The sequence below is a fragment of the Lonchura striata genome, chromosome 1A (genome assembly GCF_050655825.1).
Source record: "Lonchura striata isolate lonStrDom1 chromosome 1A, ASM5065582v1, whole genome shotgun sequence".
Lineage (NCBI taxonomy): Eukaryota > Metazoa > Chordata > Aves > Passeriformes > Estrildidae > Lonchura > Lonchura striata.
Window position 1 is genome coordinate 67,769,744 of NC_140741.1, and position 21,136 is coordinate 67,790,879.

The 21,136-nt window shown below is 36.5% G+C and overlaps 1 protein-coding gene across 3 annotated transcripts in view; it reads right to left on the reverse strand.

The window, feature by feature from the left end:
• The window catches only part of SEMA3A (semaphorin 3A), a 276,486-nt gene that overhangs the window by 24,643 nt on the left and 230,707 nt on the right, over positions 1-21,136 (reverse strand). For all 3 annotated transcript variants that reach the window (XM_085568255.1, XM_031506947.3, XM_085568254.1), the window contains 5 exons: positions 12,409-12,551; positions 11,150-11,264; positions 10,983-11,052; positions 9,773-9,917; positions 3,795-4,014 (listed from right to left, as the gene is read on the reverse strand). In XM_085568255.1, coding sequence (XP_085424381.1) covers positions 3,795-4,014; positions 9,773-9,917; positions 10,983-11,052; positions 11,150-11,264; positions 12,409-12,551 — 693 coding nt within the window. The remainder of the gene's footprint in view (positions 1-3,794; positions 4,015-9,772; positions 9,918-10,982; positions 11,053-11,149; positions 11,265-12,408; positions 12,552-21,136) is intronic.

A 21,136-nucleotide genomic window follows, 5' to 3' on the forward strand; every position in this document is an offset into this window, starting at 1 on the left:
AAAAAAATTCTGGTACTTAACTTTTTTTGCATGATTTTGTATTTAAATATTCTAGAAAACCTGGAATATCCTGTAGAAATGAGATTTTTCATTTTTCCATCTGCTTCCCTTTAAGCAGATGTTGGTTTCTAGATACATATTTTTGGAATTTTAGATCCAAGCAATTTCTTTTCCCCTGGAATATGTACATCACTGTTTTCTTTCATTAGCCAAATATTCATATATTCTTTTAAAAAACACAAACCAACAGTTATTTCTTTATTTCTTAAAGCAACAAAGCACATATTTCTTTTTATTTAGGTTTCTACGTGTACAAATTAAGCTAGTAAAAAATACTAGATAAGTGGATTTGGATTGGTTTTCATTATGATCACTGCTACTAATTGACCATTTTTAAAACAAGAAATATTAAGAATGTTACAGAACAAATGCAATGTAAACTTTAAAATAATAAGAAAAAATTCCACATTTCTACTATGGAGTAATTCAAAATAACAGATAATCTAACAGTAGTTATATTTGCAATTTAATTGATGATCTAATTTCCTTAATTATCCTGATAACATGATGACTGTGGTTTTGAGGAAAATACATTTTAAGGGTGAAGAACAGGGAGCTTTGACATAATAAATATAGCAGTGTAGCGGTGTCACAACTGTATTCTGTGTTGGACTAGGACTGTCCTCAGTCACAATCTATGAAATGCCATATCCTAGAAATAAAGGGAGATTTTTCATAAAACAGAATGAGTGGGCATTGAGCAGACACAAGTTTCTTATCGTGTTGTTTCAACAAAAGGTCAGACTTTTAAGCAGCTCCTGCAACAATTACAGTTGCCTGATCTCAAGAAAGCCTCTGAGGTCAAAGATCCACTGAGTTAATCACTGTGGAGACTCTGGTCAGACCACAAGTACCAAAGTGGAGCTTTATCTGACTTCTACATCAAGTTTTACAGAGTAGTATTTCAAACAATTTCACACAAACAGAATCAGGCGTCTCCTTTAGGATCAATAGGCTCTGCTTAGTAAGATAAGATTACTGTTATTAATTAGCTCTACTGACAGAGGTACTTTAACTGTGCCAAAGGATGCCAAACATTAGACCATCAGGATATCCATGAAATCCTGTTTTTTTCTGATTACTTTCAAGCATGCTGATAGGATTTTACTTTCATTGTGAAACACACTGGTACAATCAGAGTGGGAAAGAAACTGCTCAGCTCAAGATTTCCCCCACAGGAACGGAAAATGTGACCACGCTGGATGGCTATTAATTATGTTGTGCTCAATTATCATCAGTTATTCAATGAAAAGGAAAAAAAGTATTTCTTCAACATACTGCAGTTCAGCAGCACATGGGAATAATGCAGATTGCTCTAACAGCAATGGGAAAATACAGAGAAATATTATCTAATCTGATGGGACAGACCTGTACAGAAAAACCCAGTCATGCCCCAGGGAGCTTAATTCTGGCTTTGTCATAGGTTCAGATCACCAAGTGGGAAAATGGACTGTGACTAGAGTCCCTAATCTGCTTCCCAGTTAGTTCTTTGCTTGGGAAGAAGTAATACATGCTGATTGTGTATCTGCTTCTGATTGCTCTGACTCTGAGCAGCTGGCTCAGTGCAGCTCTCTGGCAGAAGGCAGACAGAACCTCAGTACTGCCTCTTTACCATTCCCCCACATGGAAGACAACTTTTCCTGATTCTGAAAACCGCAATAAGCACAGTGAGCTCAGAGGAATATGAAGCAGCTTTTGTGCACCAGCTACAGGCATGGGTGTTGTAATGCCTGCTCTTGTCCCATGAGGATACAACCTCATGCTGGAAGAAGAATGGTTTCTATGGGCAAAAGCACTATTTCAAAAAATAATTACACTGTGCTCTTAGAAAGACGGGATTTTAGTGCTGAAATATATTTTAGTAAGTGCCAAAATAATGTTAAGTAATAATGTTTCAACACTTTTCTTATAGTTTGTGGGCAGGGCTATCACCAGCATTGGATGGAATCCTAAGCATTTACCACACACCTGAATATTAGTGGTTTAGGAAAACCCTAAACTCAGAGGTAAAAATTATCATTTAAGTTCTTTTAGAGGGAGACCTTGCTTGACTGATTTACATAAGAACTTCTAGACATAATAATAACTAAATAACCAGTATATGTAATGGTAACTATTTAGAAGCTGGAGCTCAGCTTTAAGCACACCTTCCTTCACTGTCTGAAACAAAGGAACTTCTGTCTTACTTTCCATCCTACTCTAACAGAAGTCTTGAAGAAAGTACAGAGAATCTCTGGAAAAATTTTTTGTTTTCCCTTGCAGAAACCAATGCATCTTTCTTAGCCCACAGGCTAAGCTTTGGATAGTTAAATACCACCTATTTTGCTCAAGAAATATACTTAAATAAGTTCCTTATGTTTGTTCAGCATCATACCATGTACACCATTAATTTGTTTTTTGTGGGCCAAATCAGGTCATAGAGGACTTGTTGAAAGGCACCAAACACTGAATTGTGAATGACATTGAAGTCTCTAATGTGTGACAAAAAATATATGTTGTGTGAAATCATATGAAAATACTTTTCAATATTTTATGTAAGAACATACTGTAGCACTGGTATCTAATAACTCAGTTTACAGTTTTGAAGTGTTTTAACCCTTCCTGCAGAGCTGTGTTTTCTGCAGTAAATGTTCTGAATTTTTATGCTTGCGCTGTGTTTGGTACACAAAGCTTCACAAGCTCTCAGTTGACTCATAATACATTTCAGGCATCAACATGAAAGAGATCTTACATTTATTGCTTTGGAAATCTGACCCCAGGTTTAGAGTACCAGAACTGTATCCAAACTATGTAAAAAGTTGGACTGTTATAAGACAGACAGAGAGGTATTTTTTTGGTCTGATGCTAAAAAGAAGCAGTATGGTTTGATTTAGTTTGGCTTCATGATGCCAATGTCTAATTACTAGTAATTATGTTCAGTAGAAGTTTAAAACACTTTTATTCAACATAACTGAAACATCAGCCAACTAATGTAAAATTTTCACAGATGAAGAAACAGATCCATGAGATCCAAGCTACTCAGCAGAGTTTTCAAACCACTGAATTTAAGAAAATGCATATCAGCTAATTTTTGGACACTCTTTCTCATTCTTACCTTTCTGGGAAAAAATGTATTTTCTCAGGGCATATTTACACTTCTCTAAGATGGCCAAGCTGTATGATTCTGCAAATGCTTTGGAAAGGATATCATCTTTCTATTTGAATACCAGCTCTTCTGAAAACACTCCATTTGTGCCAGATATCTTCATCTTAAGTAAAATGATGCACCCTCTTGGCTGAACAGCTAAGCGTCTTAAGGCAATACTTGAAATACTTGAAAGGCACTAAAGACTTTTACCATATCTGGATATTTGCCTCATTCATGTTAATACTTTTTATGCTGCACTTCAAAATAGGCACCTCAAACCCCTAATTTTAATACTAAATTATAATTAGTAAGGCAAGATATTTCTAATAAAAATCCCTAATAGCAGTAGTTGGAAAGAGGGTGGTTTGATCTTAATCCAGATGGCAAAATTCCTAAAGAATTAAGCTGCACACGCTACAGTCTGAACCTGCAACAGTAAATATTTGTAATAAAGACCTTTCCACACGCACAGTTTTGGGTCCTGCCCTAAATTTTCACAGGTCTACACCATCCTTCAGTCAATGTTCCATCTTTCAGAGTGTGAATTTTTATCTGCTCTAGGTTTCCATCAATACTGAAGGAGCATACAGGATTCAAGACCTCTCACCTGTGCCAATGAACATCACATCGTATTGGCCATCTTCTGCATCTACTCGATCTACCACGATCTGTGTGAACTGGTAATCCACATCTGTTTTAATCATGATTGGGCGGTTGTTGATGGGGAACACTGGGTTGTACATGGCGGGATGACTTCTGGCAAATGTGATAACTTCATCAGGAAGGTCCTTGGTGGAATCAAATCCTCCAAATGTTTTACTGGGACACTAGGAAAACAAAAGGGAAATGTTTTACATTTTATTATTTATCATCCCATCTACGGCAGTCTATAATTAAATATGTCAGGGAATCTAAGTGTTTTGTGACAGACAGCGAAAGTCAATTCTGTCACTCATAGTCTCTATGTTTTAATTTATTTTGGATTTAAACCAATATGGTTAACAGGATGCAAATAATCCTCATACATCACTTTTCTTACTCCTTTTCAGTGCAAAAGGCTTTTAAGTCCACTTGTGATTAGTATTAGTCTTTAATTGTCAGAAGGAAAAAATCCTGAAATATATAAATCATTCAATACAATGCAAGCCATTTAGTATTTGGTTATGTATACAACACAAAATTGATTACTTATGTCATTGTGAGAAATGACACTCTCAAAAAATGTAAAAGGTTTATTAAACCCTTATAAAAAATACAACAGAAGACTGAATAAAGAAAATCTTATGGCTCCAGGAGAAGAGGATCTTTCCCACCATGTGCTCATCCAAATGGATGTTCCACCTTTTAACCCTATAGCCCCTCCCAAAGTTCTGTCCATTGACTGCTTTTTCACTGTCCAGTGGAGTTTGCTTCCTTAAATCTTGATTGGCAGTCAGATGTTGCCATACCAACAAGCCAACTGTCCCAAATGTCCCAAACCCAGGCCACCCCCTGATAACAACACAAGGGTGGGTAAAACATAACTCTAAGTCTATAAAACTTCTCTTAACATATATACATAATATTTGCCTTTTAATTGTGAGAGTCAGCGATCACATTGCTCATCTATTACACCATCATCTTTGTTTCAAAGTATTGTCTTCAGAAGTTGACTGGAAGTCCAAATTGCTACATGAGGAACCAAATCCTTAAATCCTGGGACAATGCCCTCTTCTACTGACTTTTCAAACCCCTGCTTGTCTCAACAACTCTGTGTCCTCCATGTAGTCCTGATACTGCGGATCCTGTTACACTAAATCCAATCTACTGAGTCATGTCTTAAATGTACCTTTTTTTTCTCCCCTCTGATTCTAAAGAAAGCCTTCTGTGAATGTTACTCATCATACTGTCCATGTGAACTTTTGGGTGAGAGGATCTCATTAAGGAACTGCAGTAACCCCTCACTGTCCTTCACAGCTGGTGCAGGAACAACTGGTGTCCCATTGGGATGAATCTGGTCCCATGATGTAAGACAGAAAAAAGTTACTTTTACCCTGTATATACCCAGGGATGAGCCAGACAGTTTTGTCTCCCATCTGTGAGAACCACAGGGCTCTACTTTTCACATTTAGCTTATGTTCTCTCACTGTAAGCAAAACCAGAGGCTGGAAAGGGGAGGTAAGACCATGGTGTTGGTAGCCACAAAAGTATTCCTCCACTTTCAGCTATTACATATCCCCATCAGGAGACTCAAGAACTGTGGCTGACCACCACCATTTGCCCTCATCTCGTCTATAGAATTGGTAAGTATTTAAGGAACAGTTACCTGTAACATTAACATAAGCATTAGCAGTACTGTTAATTAGTACTGTTGAATGGGTGAAGGAAATGAGCCACGACACCAAGTCAAAGATACTTGCAAAGATCTTGGGGACCCCATTTGCTGTTCAGATAACTCCTGAAGACATACAAAACTGAATCCCAGCTGAAATTAATAACTTTGCAGTATCTGACCTTCAAATATAAACAACTGGTGTTAAAATGCCTGAGGTAATTTGCCCTTTATATCCAGGTCTAAAATACCTTCCAATTAAATTAAAAACCTATCGGACAAGATCTTATTAAGCAGGAATCCAGACCTTGCAGGATGCTCAATAGAAGAAATCAATAGTCTTTGCTATCACCTTGATCCAAATTATTAATAAGTCAACAGAAATAAAATTTAAAAATCAATGTCAAAAAGAGTAGTTGCTGTACTCAGCAAGGAGACACTTCCAGCATGGACATATAAAATGTAAATTGTCCCTTGCTGGTATATTTGTTAGTAAGCAAATTCCTGCATTCTGTTTCTATGGAAGAGAAAAGAGAGGAAGGAAGAAGAATATTTGATTAAGACATGTGGAGCAGAAAAAACAGAAAGCAAATTAGCTATCTATTTTATTTTTTCAAGATTTTTTAACCTTTTTCTTCTTATTATATGTTCTCGCTCTTTTGTACAAAAATATTATGAAGAGAAAAACAGATGGATTTTCAAGATTATTGGCCAAACCATTGTCTGTCTCAAAAATACTGTTTCAAATGCTACACTTAAACTTGGTTTACATCTCAATTAATATTATAACTACAGTTCAATACTAATTACTTGGATAAATTAGCTAACAATTAATTAGGTAATAGCTGTAAAGTAATCTATGTATAAAAATCACTACACAATAATTGTGTATTGTTAATTGCAGCTGGGCAAACACTGAAAAAAATACAAAATTAATGTTTATTTCAATTTTAGGCAAATGAATTTCAGCTGTGTTTCAACTGCTTGAATACTTTCTGGCTCATTTTCTAACAAAGGACTTTACTAGCAGCAATATGAAACAAGCTTCCGAGGGAAGTGGTCACAGCACCAAGAGTGCCAGAGCTCAGGAAGCATTTGTACAATACTCTCAGGCACATGGTGTAGATCTTGGGACTGTTCTGTTCAGAGCCAGGAGTGGAGTCAGTGACCCTTGTGGTTCCCTTCCAACTCAGGATATTCTATCATTCTATTGACCAAGATGTGCTTTGTGCAGAAAATTCATAAACTAGAATTAAGAGTCATAATTCTGTGTGTTTGAATAAGACTCTCAATTCTGAGACCCCTGTTACTCTTTGGATCCCCTGCTTTTCTGAGAATAAAAAACCTACTGTAACCCTGTGTCTTTACATGTGAAGTTTAAAGTGCATTACAAGGACCAGGCCCAGTAAGGAATCCAACAAAACAAATCAGTATCTACATTTTGGTAGGAAGAAAAAGCTCTTTGGTCATAACTCTTGGTGCCTTGAAGCAGAGAAAAGTTGAGCTCTGTAGCTGAAATCACAAAAATTCAGATAGGAATTCAGGATGAGCTACCTGAGTTAAGATGAAGTATCCACAAAATTCCTCCCTCCTCTCCCAGATACTTTAAGATTACAAAAGGAAAAAAAAAAAAAATAAAAGAAACAATGGAAACCAACTCCTGTAGATCTTACAGGAAAAATTCTGTCAATTTCTTTGTTGCATGTGAAGCTGATGTAGAATTTCTTACAAAGGTTTCTGGTTTTTCAAAAACAACTTACTTTTGTTTTCTTTTACTCATACTAGGAAAATCACCAGATCCTCAAGAAGCTTACTGGCACCTCACCTATTATATTCCTGAGATAATTCAGCTCCGTTTACCTGCAGTGCAATCTGAAAATGAATTACTCTAAGATCAGGTTTTTTCTCTCATCTCTTTCTGCATTTCTTGGAAAAGGACTCCAAAGGTCTGACATCTGAGGAACTTCAAAAATCTTTTTCTTTATTCTCAACAGATCTTCAAATAATAGGAAACACACACAACTTCATCACTTTATAAACAAAAACTTCTTTCCAGCCAGAAATGCACCTCATTTTAAAATTCAGTTTTATGCTATTAATACAACAGAATGATTTTAGCAACTGTGAGGGCACTCCTCTTTTTTTCAAAGTGGCAGAACCCAGGATTAGAGTCCTGGCATTGTGCTAGGCCAAACTGCTGCCTCAGTCACTCTAACAACTTCTACAGTGGCATGGCCTCCTGCACTACATCTGTGCAGCTAAACAGACCCGTACAATTTGGGATTACATTTGATTTTAGGCAAGAAAACAGCTTATGGTGGAATCTGAACATCTTTGCACTTTGTAAATCTTAATAAAAACATTTTATAATGAAATCAAAAAGGTAAACTGCATTCTGAAAAGGTAGCCAGAAACAAAAGTATCTGTAACCTAACTGCATTTCCTTACTTTGACAAAGGCTCTGGTGTCTTAGTTCAGTTCATCACTTAAGGGCTGGGTTCTGGCCCTTGTTTTTTATCCTTATTCTGGGGAACTTGATCAAGTTAGTCTATTCTCATATGCAACTCAGATCAAGACCCTCAGAGAAGTTGTGGAGTAACCCCCAGGCAGAACTGAGGCCAGAACTGTGTCTCAGGACACAGAACTGCAGTCTCGAGAGCAAGTATTTGAGTTGTGTATCTAGAATCTCAACAGAGATGCATCTGATCTCTGCAAAGGAATGAATGCAACAGAGCCTGCGTGCAGCAGTCAGTTCTTTATCTCAGTCTATTTTTGTAATAGAAACATGCAACATTCTTCTTTGTCCATAGTTCTACATGATATCTAGTATCTGTGTTTGTTCAGAAAGGTTAATTAAACTGCAATTAAAAAGGAGTATAATGGATCAGAATAATGAACAGTGAATCTGCTAAACTGAAAAGGTGAGAATAGCTATACAAGAAATACCAAAAATATCTACTCATTCACATTTTCTAGCATTGTAACACAATAGAACTTCAAAAAACCCCTGACATAACAGAATTAACTGTAATAATCGGGAACTAGTTAACTGCAATATTCGGGGAAAAAAGCTTCACCATCAGATGAGAAATGAAACCTCTTTTATGCTGCAGAGCTCATATTTTAACTCTGGAAAAAATTAGAAATTCCTTTAGTCACAGCAAAGGAGTGAGGAGTGCTGAGAAATCCAGCTGTCAGGGAGCCACTATTTTTTTTTACTTAGGAAGTAATTTTCATTAACTGAGCATATATATCAGTTGAAAGATCAGATTTGAAAAGACAATTTCAAACATACCAATGTAGAAAATATGATGAACTAAAGAAGCAAAATTATTCCTGCTTTCTTTTGTGCCTTATATTTAAGAAGACTTTGAGAAGAATGTTGTAGACATATATATTATTTACACATATACATTTTTATGTATACATGTGCACATATATATGTAATCTTCTGCAATGACACTTCTCAATATAAATGGGTCAAGCTGACTTATACAAACTAAGGAGTGAGCCCAACGTATCCAATTAATGCTTGTTTCATAAATGTCCCATCTTCTTAGACTACTGGAAATTTCAGAGGCAGTTAAATATTTCTACAACATGATGATATCAGTTGAAATATGGATATCTTATATGGAATTATATTTTAATAATTTATAAACCAGAAACAGAGAATCAGATAAAACCAGATATTTTAAAAATTTCCAGTGGAAGTTAGAAACTATTGTATCATTCTATCATCTATTGCAGAAATATCTGTTTCACTGTCCTAGATTTAATGTTGACTGAAAGTTCCTAACAGTGACACAAATCCTCTGTTTTCCATTCTTCTCACTAAGAATGGCTCCTAGATTTAATGTTGACTGAAAGTTCCTAACAGTGACACAAATCCTCTGTTTTCCATTCTTCTCACTAAGAATGGCTCAGTCAGCCAATATTTGGAAAAAAAACAGATTCCAAGGAAAGGATAATGCAATATAATTTATGAAATACTTGACTTCCAGTAAAATTCTCCAGCCATTACCAAAATTTTTTTTGAAGTTGTTAATATGAACGCCAAAATTAAAATCCAAATGAAGTTTTTACTGCAGTTTTATATGTTGCAAGAAAATCAGTACATTCTGGACCTGGAGGAACTGTTAGTTTTCCCTTCTGCCACTCTATCCATTTTGTTATCTGTGTCAGTTTCTTTCCTGGATCTAAGCTCAAGGACCATGTAATGTGTGAAAATATTTTCCACAGTTGTTCCAGCTCAGATTTCCTAGGGTACTTACAGTTCCTGGCCGTGGGTAAGGCACTCGCCCTTGGTAGGGAACCCACTGGTAGTTTGGGCCATCTCGGTGGGCGTAGGGACCAAGAAATACCCTCCTGACATCAGTCATGCTGTACATACACACAGCTGATCCCTTGAAGATATTACTGAAAAGGAAGGGAGAAGAAATCAAATCAGTTTCTTTAAATTATCAGTCGATTTAATCAAGTGCTAGAGCTATGGGAATAGCAGCTTGATGCTTTCTAATTTATTGCATGTGATGATAATCAAACCTCTGACATGCTCTCAGAGCAATCCTCACTCACCTCCTGTGAAAGTTCAGCAAAACTGATATGATCTCCCAGACATTTTCCTTAGCAGATGGCTGCTATTTCACTATTTAAAACATCTTGTCCCCAGAAGGCCAAAGACCAAATTTGAGTAAATTTCAATAAGGCTTTCCCTAGAGAACTATTCTATTCTTTCCTACACTCCACAATTTTGTTTTTTTTTTTAGCAGTCTCTTCCATCATTTGGGCAGCACAAGTGCAAACTTCAGGGTTGTTTCTTACCCTGACATTTTTTACAGAAGACAGTAAGGACTTGTAAATCTTCCTCTTCTATGCCTGGTATCTCTAGCAACATTCTTTCTGTTTAGAAACTAAAATTTGTTTCTTTCACAGATAAATGCGGCAATACAACCAGTGCTGCAAACCTTCATCAGACCAAAGCTACAAGTATATTTTGTTCTTGGTGAAAGCACAATGTAACAAAAACACTCAAGTCACAGTTAATTCAATAACAGAACTTTTGAAAGATCATTAGCCTTTCCAGATTTCAGCAATTTTTTTTATTAATATCTCCTTGACTAGCTAATTTCTCACTCCATAGATTTCCTATTTTACACTGCCCTCAAACAAGTTTATTTATGCTTGCATTCATTTTCCAAATCTGTGTGGAAAGGGCTACAAATGCTGATCCCTGCTACAAAAAGCCAATTCAATGGCAAGACCAGCCTGGGAAACTGATAGTCTTTGTGTTTGCTAGCTTCAGGGTGATGATGTACATGGCTCATAAGAAAGAAATCTAATTCATTAGTTCTTACTGACACTGACTTCTCAGTTCAAAGGTTAAGAAAATTTTGTGTTTTTTAAAAACACTTTTAACAAAGAGACCTCTCTAAAACAAGCAGCCACCCAAGTTTCCATGAAAGAAAATGATATGCTCTGTACCTGGAAGTTGTAAACACTCCATAGACTATTGGATTTTTAGGGTCTTTTGAGTTCATTAGGAACACATCCTCTGTAATGATAACAAGAAAAAGGAAAGAAAATCAGGTTAAATTCATACAGGTAATATCCAAAGACATTTTTATATTCTAGCCATTTCTGCTACTTACGTAGTTCATCAAAGTGCGTGTCAATGCCATTGGGTCCTGGTACAGAACAAATCAGACGTGCTTTGAGGAAAGTTGTCCATTTGTTAACAAGGCTCCTGTGTCCACCAAAGTCATTCTAATAGCAAAAATGTTTTGCATTAATATTTAGCAACAGTCTTTGTTTGAAGTATCAACAGAATACAGAGAAAATACAGCAAATAAAATGACATTTAGAGAAAACAAGAGAGAAGAATTCACCCTCTACGTACAAAAGCAATATTATGTTGCAATGACACAAAATCTGAATAATTTTTATTTTACATTGATTGTGTCATATTTCATACTAGTCCATAATTTAAAAACAGAAACCCTCAAATCTCTCTATATAACTTTATATATATTCAACACTGGGAAAAAAGAAATTAACAGAATATCTTGCTCCAAAGCTCCCAGTCTGCCATGTCCTGGAAAAGCTGAGGGTGTTTATTATGCTTAACTGGGTAGCAACAAAGTAGAAATGAAACTTGCAATGGAACAAAGTAGACAAAAATGCCAGAACAGTGGGGTCAGCTGTATATCTGCAAAACACAGAAACAAAGAGCCCTGAGGATTTCATACTTGTGGCGTAATAGGTTTAAAAGTAGGAACCTCTGAATTCAAGGATGTAAACTGAAGTTGTGCTTATGGATTAACATAAAATGTTACTGTAAACACCACAGTTGCCAAAGCTACAACATTTTTTAATATAATTTCATTAGCAGAAATGTTTTTGGAAGTCTGTCAGAAAACCATCTGGACATTTATCAGTGTGAACAAATGATTCATCCTGCAGACACTAAGGGTCTTTCGAATGGCTGCCCATTTCTACAGCTAACCTTAAACAATTATTTTTCTGTATCTTCATTTGCCTCTATTTTAAGGGTTTTAATGTGGCAATTGAAAGGTATTAACACTTAAAAAGCAAATTCTTCAAATGTTTTTGGCCTACCTGGAAGTATCACATTTCCTGTAAAAGACTTTCTTTTGCAGACATTCTCTAAGCCTCAGAAGATACCTGTGACTTTTTAAACCCAACATCAGATTTTGTGAAGTTTCCACCCAAAAGAAGAAGTGAATGATATTAATTTCTGTATGTCATGCTTGCACTATTTTTCTCTTGGGATGACCCCTACTTTAGAACAATTCCAATGTTAATACTGAGTAGTTCACAGGTGAGAAAACACAGTTTTAAAATTGCTTGCAAGTGCATTCAGTGTCACAGCAAGAATTCATCATCTAACCTTGCAGATCTGCCCTATTCTGGCATGAGTGGCTTTTCCAGTGTGCTCTCCATCAATTGCATTTTCACGGAAGAAGAAGTAAATTTTGTCATCTTCTGGATTGTCGCTCTCTGGTATCAGGTGAGCACTGACAAATCTGGGATCTGAGAAGACAATGCCATTGTGCACGTTACTATTCCACAAGCTGCATCATTTCTCTTCCTTACATAAATGAACTATCATTTTTCTTCCCAAAACACCATCATTGCATCCCATGGCAAATATGTATATATTAGGGACATCAACACCTGCTAGTATGTGACAGATATTTACATTCCTCCTGTCATTAATACAGAGAGGTGTTTGCTACAGGTATTTAATGAACAAATCTTAACTTTATTATTGGAGCAATTAAATGTTTATGAAATCTCTTTAAAAATGTTTGTATAACATTACAGAATGGTTTCATAATTCTGTGTCTTTATTACTGACATTTTTCTTGTTCATTGGATGTCTGGACTTCAGTTAGTCTTTCTGTATAAATCACAATTAAAATGAAAGAATTATGGAGACAAATGTAAAGTTCTCATTTTAGAAATTAAAAAAAATTGCACCTAGAAAATTATTAGTGTATTACTGTAAAAAAAAAAAATTAAGTTGTAAAACAGATTTTGATTGATACGATTTCCACATGATACTTCAAATTCCCAAATTCTTGTATTCTTTTCAGAATAGAAATATATTTTAGAATTTTTACACAAATTGTTTAAATACTTTGTCTTACTATTTTTGTGAAATATTATTTTTATGTACATAACCTTTATTTCTTAATGATAAGAGTGACAACTTTATTTGGTGGCAAAATGATACATCAACCAGTGAAAATATATATAATGTGGATGTATGGAAGGGTTACATAAAAAATACTGTAAAGAAATTTTGAGAGAGAGAATTTTATAGAATTCACATCAATAAATTCATACCAGTGGAGCATCTGGCTCATTGCTGTATTTTACAGAGATACTTCAGCTGGTATCATTCACTATATTTGGAAAAAGAAGGCATATCCAACAGATTCACCAATCTGTTTTATAACCATTCTACATCCTGCTGGGATAATTAACTGTAGAAGAACTATATTTAACTACTCAGAGTCCTGTTCCTATGTGAAATTGTAATCCATTTTAGTGTCTGTATTAACATCTTTTCAGTGTATGTTGATTGGTATTTAGCCATGGAAATAATGAACTTTGCTATGTTTTGCCAGTTTGCACTAGCTGGCCTGTGCAACCCATTGCCTTATTAAGGATGGCAGTGTTTTTAAGCAGCATACTTTGACAGGTTATGCATATAGAAGTTTAGATGTTTCTATTGTAGGAGTATATACGGCATGATTTTGTGTGTATGTGTATTGTCATGTACTCTGTGTGTATATATATGTATATATTCTCATGTACTTGTGTACGTACGTGCGTACATACATACATATATATATATATACACATACACATAAATACAGAAGAATGCTCTACTAGCTCAGATCAAAGTTTACTTAGATCAATACACAGCCTCCATGATCATCCAGAAGTAATTATTCAAGACAAGAAAGAATATGGTGATTACAAATAATACTCTCCAAGAATAAAGTCTCTTCCTTCAGTTGTCTTCAGTATAGCTGACTCCTGAGCTTTATTGCTACTGCGTCCTTAGTTAACTCTCAATAGACTTCAAATCCAGTTATATGTCTAGTTTCTTCTGGAACCCATGCAGATTCCCAGAATTCAGCACATCCTTTTGGAATTTGTTCCTCACCTACACAATGTAATGAACTAAAATTTACTTCTGATTTTGTGTTTTGAACATTAATCTTAATAACTTCATTTAGATTCTCGCAATTCCTGTATTGGAAAAATGCTGAGTGATCAAGATGTGGATGAACTGTACTCTTTAACAAGGAGCAACTCTCTTTTTTGAATTCTGTGTTGCTGATTTTTCTTTTTTCTTTTTTCTTTTTTCTTTTTTCTTTTTTCTTTTTTTCCTATTAATTCCTAGCAGTTAATATGGATTTGACAGCTCGTAAACAGTAATCTGAAATTGTCATGTAATTTACCCAGAACCTCACTCACTGGTGGTGCCCTGTCCATAGCCCATTCTTTTATATGTGAAGATAGATGTGTTTTCCTCATAGTTTCCTCCATAGTTTATCACTACATAATTTATCAAGAATAATTTAATTTGTCATGTGATTGCTTAGCTACCCAATTGCATTAAGATCCTTTTGTGATCCTTCACAGTCTTCCTTTGTCTCACTCTGCTGAATAACTTAGGTTCATGTGAAAAAAAACAACTTCTCATTCAACCTCTTTTTCAGGTTATTCATGAACGTGTTGAACAACACAGGCCACACAACAGATCTCTGTGAAACTGTCTACCACCTATTGTCTCTTAAAATAAACATTTTTAGACATCTGAGAACATGAAAAATCTGAAATCTTAAGCTCTCAACCCCAAACCCCAGTAATGCAAACTATTAAATGTCCTTCCTTTCTTTGTAGCATGCATTTAATAGCCTTCAAGTTACACAAGCCCCAAGATAAATAATATCTCAACTATTTTTTATGTGATATACTAGGGCTTTGCAAACAACTTGAATCTCAAGAAACAAAGGTAACAGCATAAAAATATCTGCACTGCAGTCTGAGGAAAGATCCATCAGAGAAAGAAGATACCCATTAGAAGACAGTGTTCTTGGCTACTGGATCTGGAGAACTCCTTTTCTGAATATCTTGCTTTTACATCCTTAAGGTCTTAATGACAAAGGGTAAAAAAAATATTCAACCAAAACCTAAACACATTCCCAAATGGTTGAATGATTTGTTACTAGCACAATGGGTTTTGTAAATCACAAGATATCAAGTTCTAAAATAAATCACTATATTATCAGGTGTCAAAAATCTAACTTTACATTGGCCTGTGAAGATATTGTGGGGAGCTCCACTTTGAGTCAAAAATATTGCTGATATAGCACTGGTTATATAAACTTGCCCTCGGTTAGCATATTATTATTCTTTTCTTTCCCTCTCATAATTTTGCAAGTGAACCAGAAATAGTAAGACAGTTTCACATTAAAGCAGCACTGATGCAACAATGATAGAGAAATAGCTCAATAAATTGAAAATATGTATTTTAAATGATTCTGTCAGAGTGATAGCAGAGAAGAGAGTTGTGAGGCAGGCAGATAAAACTAATGCCACAACTAGAGCACATGTCAGTATGCTTTCCATACACTTTTACCAGTGTTCATCTGAGATGGATTCAGATTTTCAATGAGTGATTAATAATCCTAACTACATCCCTGCAAATGAAGTAGTCACACAACCTCATATTAGTAACACATCCTTTGTACATCATGGAACAGCTTTTCTTGAACAAGATTTCTTACTGAGCACACCTTGGATTGTTTTGCCACCTAGTTAAATCAATATGTTTTAGTCAATAAAAGAGTGGTTCTTCATGTTATAGGGCCCTTGCTCTTGTTACCTGGTGGTGCTTGGGCTTTTCCCCCTCTGCCATCTAACAGATTTATGTCTGTGCAGTGAACCAAATAAATGAAGAGCAGGCTACATGTGTTCTGTTACATATAGAAATAGATTAATTTCTGTTTAGAATGAATGTAATGGTTATAGAAACAACATCATGACACCATGTGTGGGGAGAGAGCGAGAAAAGTGCTTGATAATTTCATGGGTTATAAAGCTAAGATGTGATCTGTAGTGTGTTCTTTACTGCTTCACTAGCACAGGGGCTGCTTGACTTGCCTGAGGCTTGATGCACACTTGCATTCAGCCCCAGGGCTTCAGACCATGCTCACTACTGGCTGCTGAGGGTCTTGATGAGTCAATCAGCCAGATGGCCGGCAGTCACGCAACACAGCCCTCTCCATGGACTGCACAGCACTTTTTTATTGCTCTTCTTTGAGGATTTGAAGGGAGATATCCACACATGAGGGAATTAGGGACTTCTCCTTGACTCTCCTAATTGCTCAGCCATGCAGCAGAAGAAAGAATGTCATCCATGAATGTGTATGTTCAAGTAACGAGACTGCCCTGCCTTACCCTGCAAATTTAAACAGGTTTTGTATCAAGGGGTCCCCATGGGAAGTTTAAAATAATTCAGTCAGGGTTGACCTATTTCATACATTCAACACAACACAGCCACAAAAGAAATGCTGGAATGAACTTAGAGCAAGTTTCACTGAATGGGAAGTAGGACTTTGATCCAAACCCACCAGTAACAATTGTAAAAGTCAGTGCACTGCAGCTATTGGGGATAGATGGAATGACTTCAAATTTCTGAGTATGAATTATGGAGTATTCTGCAACCCTAAAACTGCCTCCAATCCATGTAGCCCTCAGAAATGCTGTAACAACAGTTCAACACTTTCATGTTTGAAAGCTGTCTCCCATTGGTTAGAAGTCCAGAAAGCTTGTTTTGGGAAAATGGATTTAAAAAATAATTTGACAGCAAATATTTTGCAATGATTTAGTGCATTTAAAAAACACAGGCAGACAATGTGGAAGACTGCTATAAAAAACAGCATACATCAAACAAACATTTCTGAAACGTGTTTTAGCATGATCAAAGGAGAAACAAAGCCCCAGCATAAACATGATCAAAATAAAATTACAGCTAAAAACACTTCTCTGATCTTGCAGCCAAAGTGAACAAGCTAAAAATAAAAACTTAGATTTTTATTTAAAACAATCAGCCTTTAAGAAGCGAATTATTAAAGTCCACACCTTTTTCAATCTCTTTTTTCCAGCTGTCTGTGGTGCTACTCCTCAGATCCCACATGACACCTTTGTACACCGCTTTGTGTGCCCTCCTGCAATTACCACCTCTGCAGACATTTCACTGGCAGCAGCCCATTAAACTGTCCTTTCTGAGAAATCTGGCTCTTTATGGAAACGACACCTTGGTCCAGCTGTCTTTATGATTTATTTGCCATTGTTTGCTTATTTAACTAATGGAAACATGTTTTGCCTGTCTCAGCATTTCAGGTTGAGGAAGAGCGAAGGTAAATCGATCTGCACTGGTCCTTTAACAAATGTTAGTCTTTAGCAACAATAACCGCATAAATACACACACACACACCCAAGAGCAGGAAACAATAAAAGTCAGAAATTGGCTTTCTAAGTGAATTGTATTAGCATTTTAATGAAGATCTATAAACTTGAAGGCACAGAAATTACCTTTAGCTGTCAAGATTGAGTAAGCTGAAGGAACAGAAGCTGGGGTCATCTCTTCATCACTTGGCAAGAACCAAAGGGCAGTTCTCTTAGGAAATGCTTTGTAAAGAGTTTGAACTGGATGCCCCTATTATTGTATATTTATGGTCAAAATGACTAATTTATCCGTTCACAGCAAGAAAATTCTAGGAAACTAGGGAAATTTTATGCTCAGTAAAACTACAATTGCTGTAATTTAATGAAAAGTACTGGAGGGTGACTGGGACCCTGAGGAGAGGAAAGCTAGAGAAGATGAAATTAAAATTTTAAGAACAACAAAAATAGACAGCTACTCAAGACTTCATAACCATGTACAGCACCTGTCCGCTGAGACCCAGCACAGAGAGCCAAACACTGTCCTCACAAAATCAAAACTTGCTGTCACTGTGAGCCCTACTACCCACAGAGAGGAGACTTGCAGCTCCAGTCACAAATGTGCAGAGCAGAGCTTCTGCCTCAGCAAGGTCACCGGAGGACAAAGCTGTTAATATGTGGTGATGAGAGAGCTAAGATGGTTTGTGGTTTTACACACTCAAATGTCGTTTACAAAACACCAAAGCTTTTAGTGGTGTTCTTTCAAAGTCCCTTCATTTAAATTCCTCAACTTTCACATTCCTCTTGCTGCTGTTGACTCAGGCAAATGCAGCAGAGCTCCCATGGATTCACGGCTTCTAGTGAAGCTCCTCAATAACATGGATGGCATCATACCACGCCCTCAAAGAGGGACAGCTGTTTGCACAAGGGATAACTTGTGGCTATTATGGAGCTAATATGAGGGTTTTGTGGTAATTTATTGTCAGATGCTAGCACAGAAAGGACAGACCACAGAGTAGAGATGTCATTTTAAGATGATGTTTACAGTCAGGAGGATGTGTGACATGCAGGCCATGCATGATCAAGCTGTCAGCTGTTATTGCAAGGTAAGAAGCCCTATGGTCCCTCACTGATTTTGCAATGGAAATTCCCATCAGAAAGAGTTTTAAAGACTGATGATAATCATCAAATGGCTTATCTTTGAGTCAAGATGCATTAGATATGTCAGCTACTTTCTCCTTCTTGGAAGGGATATCCTATTTTTTATCAATTTTCCAAATATTAGTAAAGGCAATTTTTGTGAGACAGATTATAAAACACACTAATAAGTGCAAAGTTACACTAACATTTCTTTTAATTTCAATTGTGTAGTTTAAAAAAAAAATCCAAATTATTTTATAATTAAAAAACAAAAACAAAAACAAACAAACAAACAAAAAAAAACAACAACCTTAAACCAACAAACCTTTCCTCTGCAGAATCCAACTGCTATGCTTCATTGGTGACTTGTGTGACATGAAGAGATTACAGACTTTCAAGGATGAAAGGTATTAAAAGTAGCAACAATATATCACTCTTCTGTCATTTCAATACATGGGTACAGCAGCAATGTAACACACAAAAGATGTGCATTAAAAAAGACACACCATATTTTTACACATGTAAATTCTTCTGCAGTGGTACAGTCACACATACAGCAACTGGAGTCTAGCCCTTGTGGCATTTACAGTGGCTTGACCACAAGTGTCATCCATGCATCATTCTCATTGTGAGAGATGATAAAATTGAATTTAAATGATGGAGTTTTTTAAGGAATTACTGATCTGTATTTGAGGCAGAAGCAAAAAAGGGCAAGTGTGTTGTAACATCCTAAAGCATTCGGGATCCATGCTGGGGGCCTCTAGCAGAAGTGAATACTTGGCAAGGCCAGGCTGGGGACTGAGCCATGGGTGCCCTCCTGGGGGCTGGCAGTGATGCAGGGTAAGAGGAGCACAACCTCAGTCTGGGGTGCTCAGCACCTCCTAGAGTATCATAAATGAGTCCCTGAGTACCTGCCAAGACAATGCCACCACCCCAAGATCCCTCATCTCCTCTGCCTTAGAGGCATAATTCAGCATCAAAATATCTTGGGAATGACATTTTAGCTCCCACAGGAAACAGAAGGGAGAAAAATGTTGATCTCTGATGCAATTATCAGTTTCTGAAGCCTTTGTTTTAAAGAGACAACAATAGTTTTGATTCCTTGTTAAAGACTAATTATATGGTGAAGAAAAGTGAATACAGAAGTTCAGTAAAATTATAGCTTAATGCTCAACATAAAATAGATTTCTCACAAAACAATGCTTATGATCTATCCACCCTATTTAATTAAAAGAGGTGATTATTATCTCCTTACAGAACAACAAGCAAAATTAACACCTCTTTTCTGTTACTAACAGTGTTTTAGGGTTATTGTATATCTATCAACACAATTAATTTTAAACTTATTTACTTGTCCCTCAGAGAGAGTAATTGGGCAACTGAGAAAACTAGTGTCCATCACAGAACAGAAAGTGAGGCTTGCAGCACACTGCCTCCATTTAGGAATACTTTAATCTCAATTTTTTGTACTTCTTAAAGGTAATGAGAGTTCCAGCTAAGAGCCTGTTTCTTCCTTTCTCAGTCATTTATCTGAAATTTTTGACATTGATGTTTGGAAATAAAAACACTAGAAAGCCTGTGCCTTAACTGTGTAACCTACATCTTTAGAGCTCTGGATGAGTGACAAGAACTAAATACCAGAGTCTTTATGCTAAAATGTGATGTATTAGGGGAGGAAGTGGAGCGTGGAGGCACTGAAGACAAAAGATGTTTCTGATTTGGGGTGTTACAGACTTTTGGCATATAAAGCCATGCTGCAAGCCTGCCTTTTGTAAGCTCTGAAGATTCACAGGTGGAGCACAAGTCCCTGGAGATGCTGAGTTTATGGCAGTTGATCCTAGAAGTCAGAAACCAAAACCTGTTCCTCTTCATTAATGTGATTTTCTCAGGCCTTTCAGAATGCTGAGAGATGTGTGCTTATGTCTTGGTGGAATATTCTCCCTCATTGTCACTTGTAAATTAAGTTTACAAGAAGGTGTCCTGAAGGCTGAGGAAACATGCTGTAGCCAAGCTCCTGACACAGCTCTTTGCAGGAGGCAAATACCTGGCTGAGTGTGAGGAATAGCTGGGGATTAACATGGCAAACATATTCCAGTGTAGGGAAAATGGGACAGCCCTCAGCAGTACGAGTGGAAAAAGCTGAACAGCACTGGCTTAACAAGCATATCTTCAGCCTCTGTCTCCTGAAAGGTAATATTTCTCTGTCAGCTCCACGCAGTGCACAACGCTGTCTCCAGAACCATTTTCCCACAGAAATACTATTTTTTTCTGCTTAAAAAAGTGAAAAAGTATGTCCTTTGCGTCAAAAATCACCTATTTTGAAAACAGGAAGAAAAACACCAAATTTTGTACTGCCAGGTTCAATTTGAAGTGTGTAGAAGGGATTGTGTAGCTGCAAAAAAAAATCTCCCTGATGTCACATCAAAAACTGGACAGGCCTCTACCATAGTCTCAACTCTCAGTGAGGGATGTTCCTTCATTTGGAAATGATCATCAGCCCACACCAG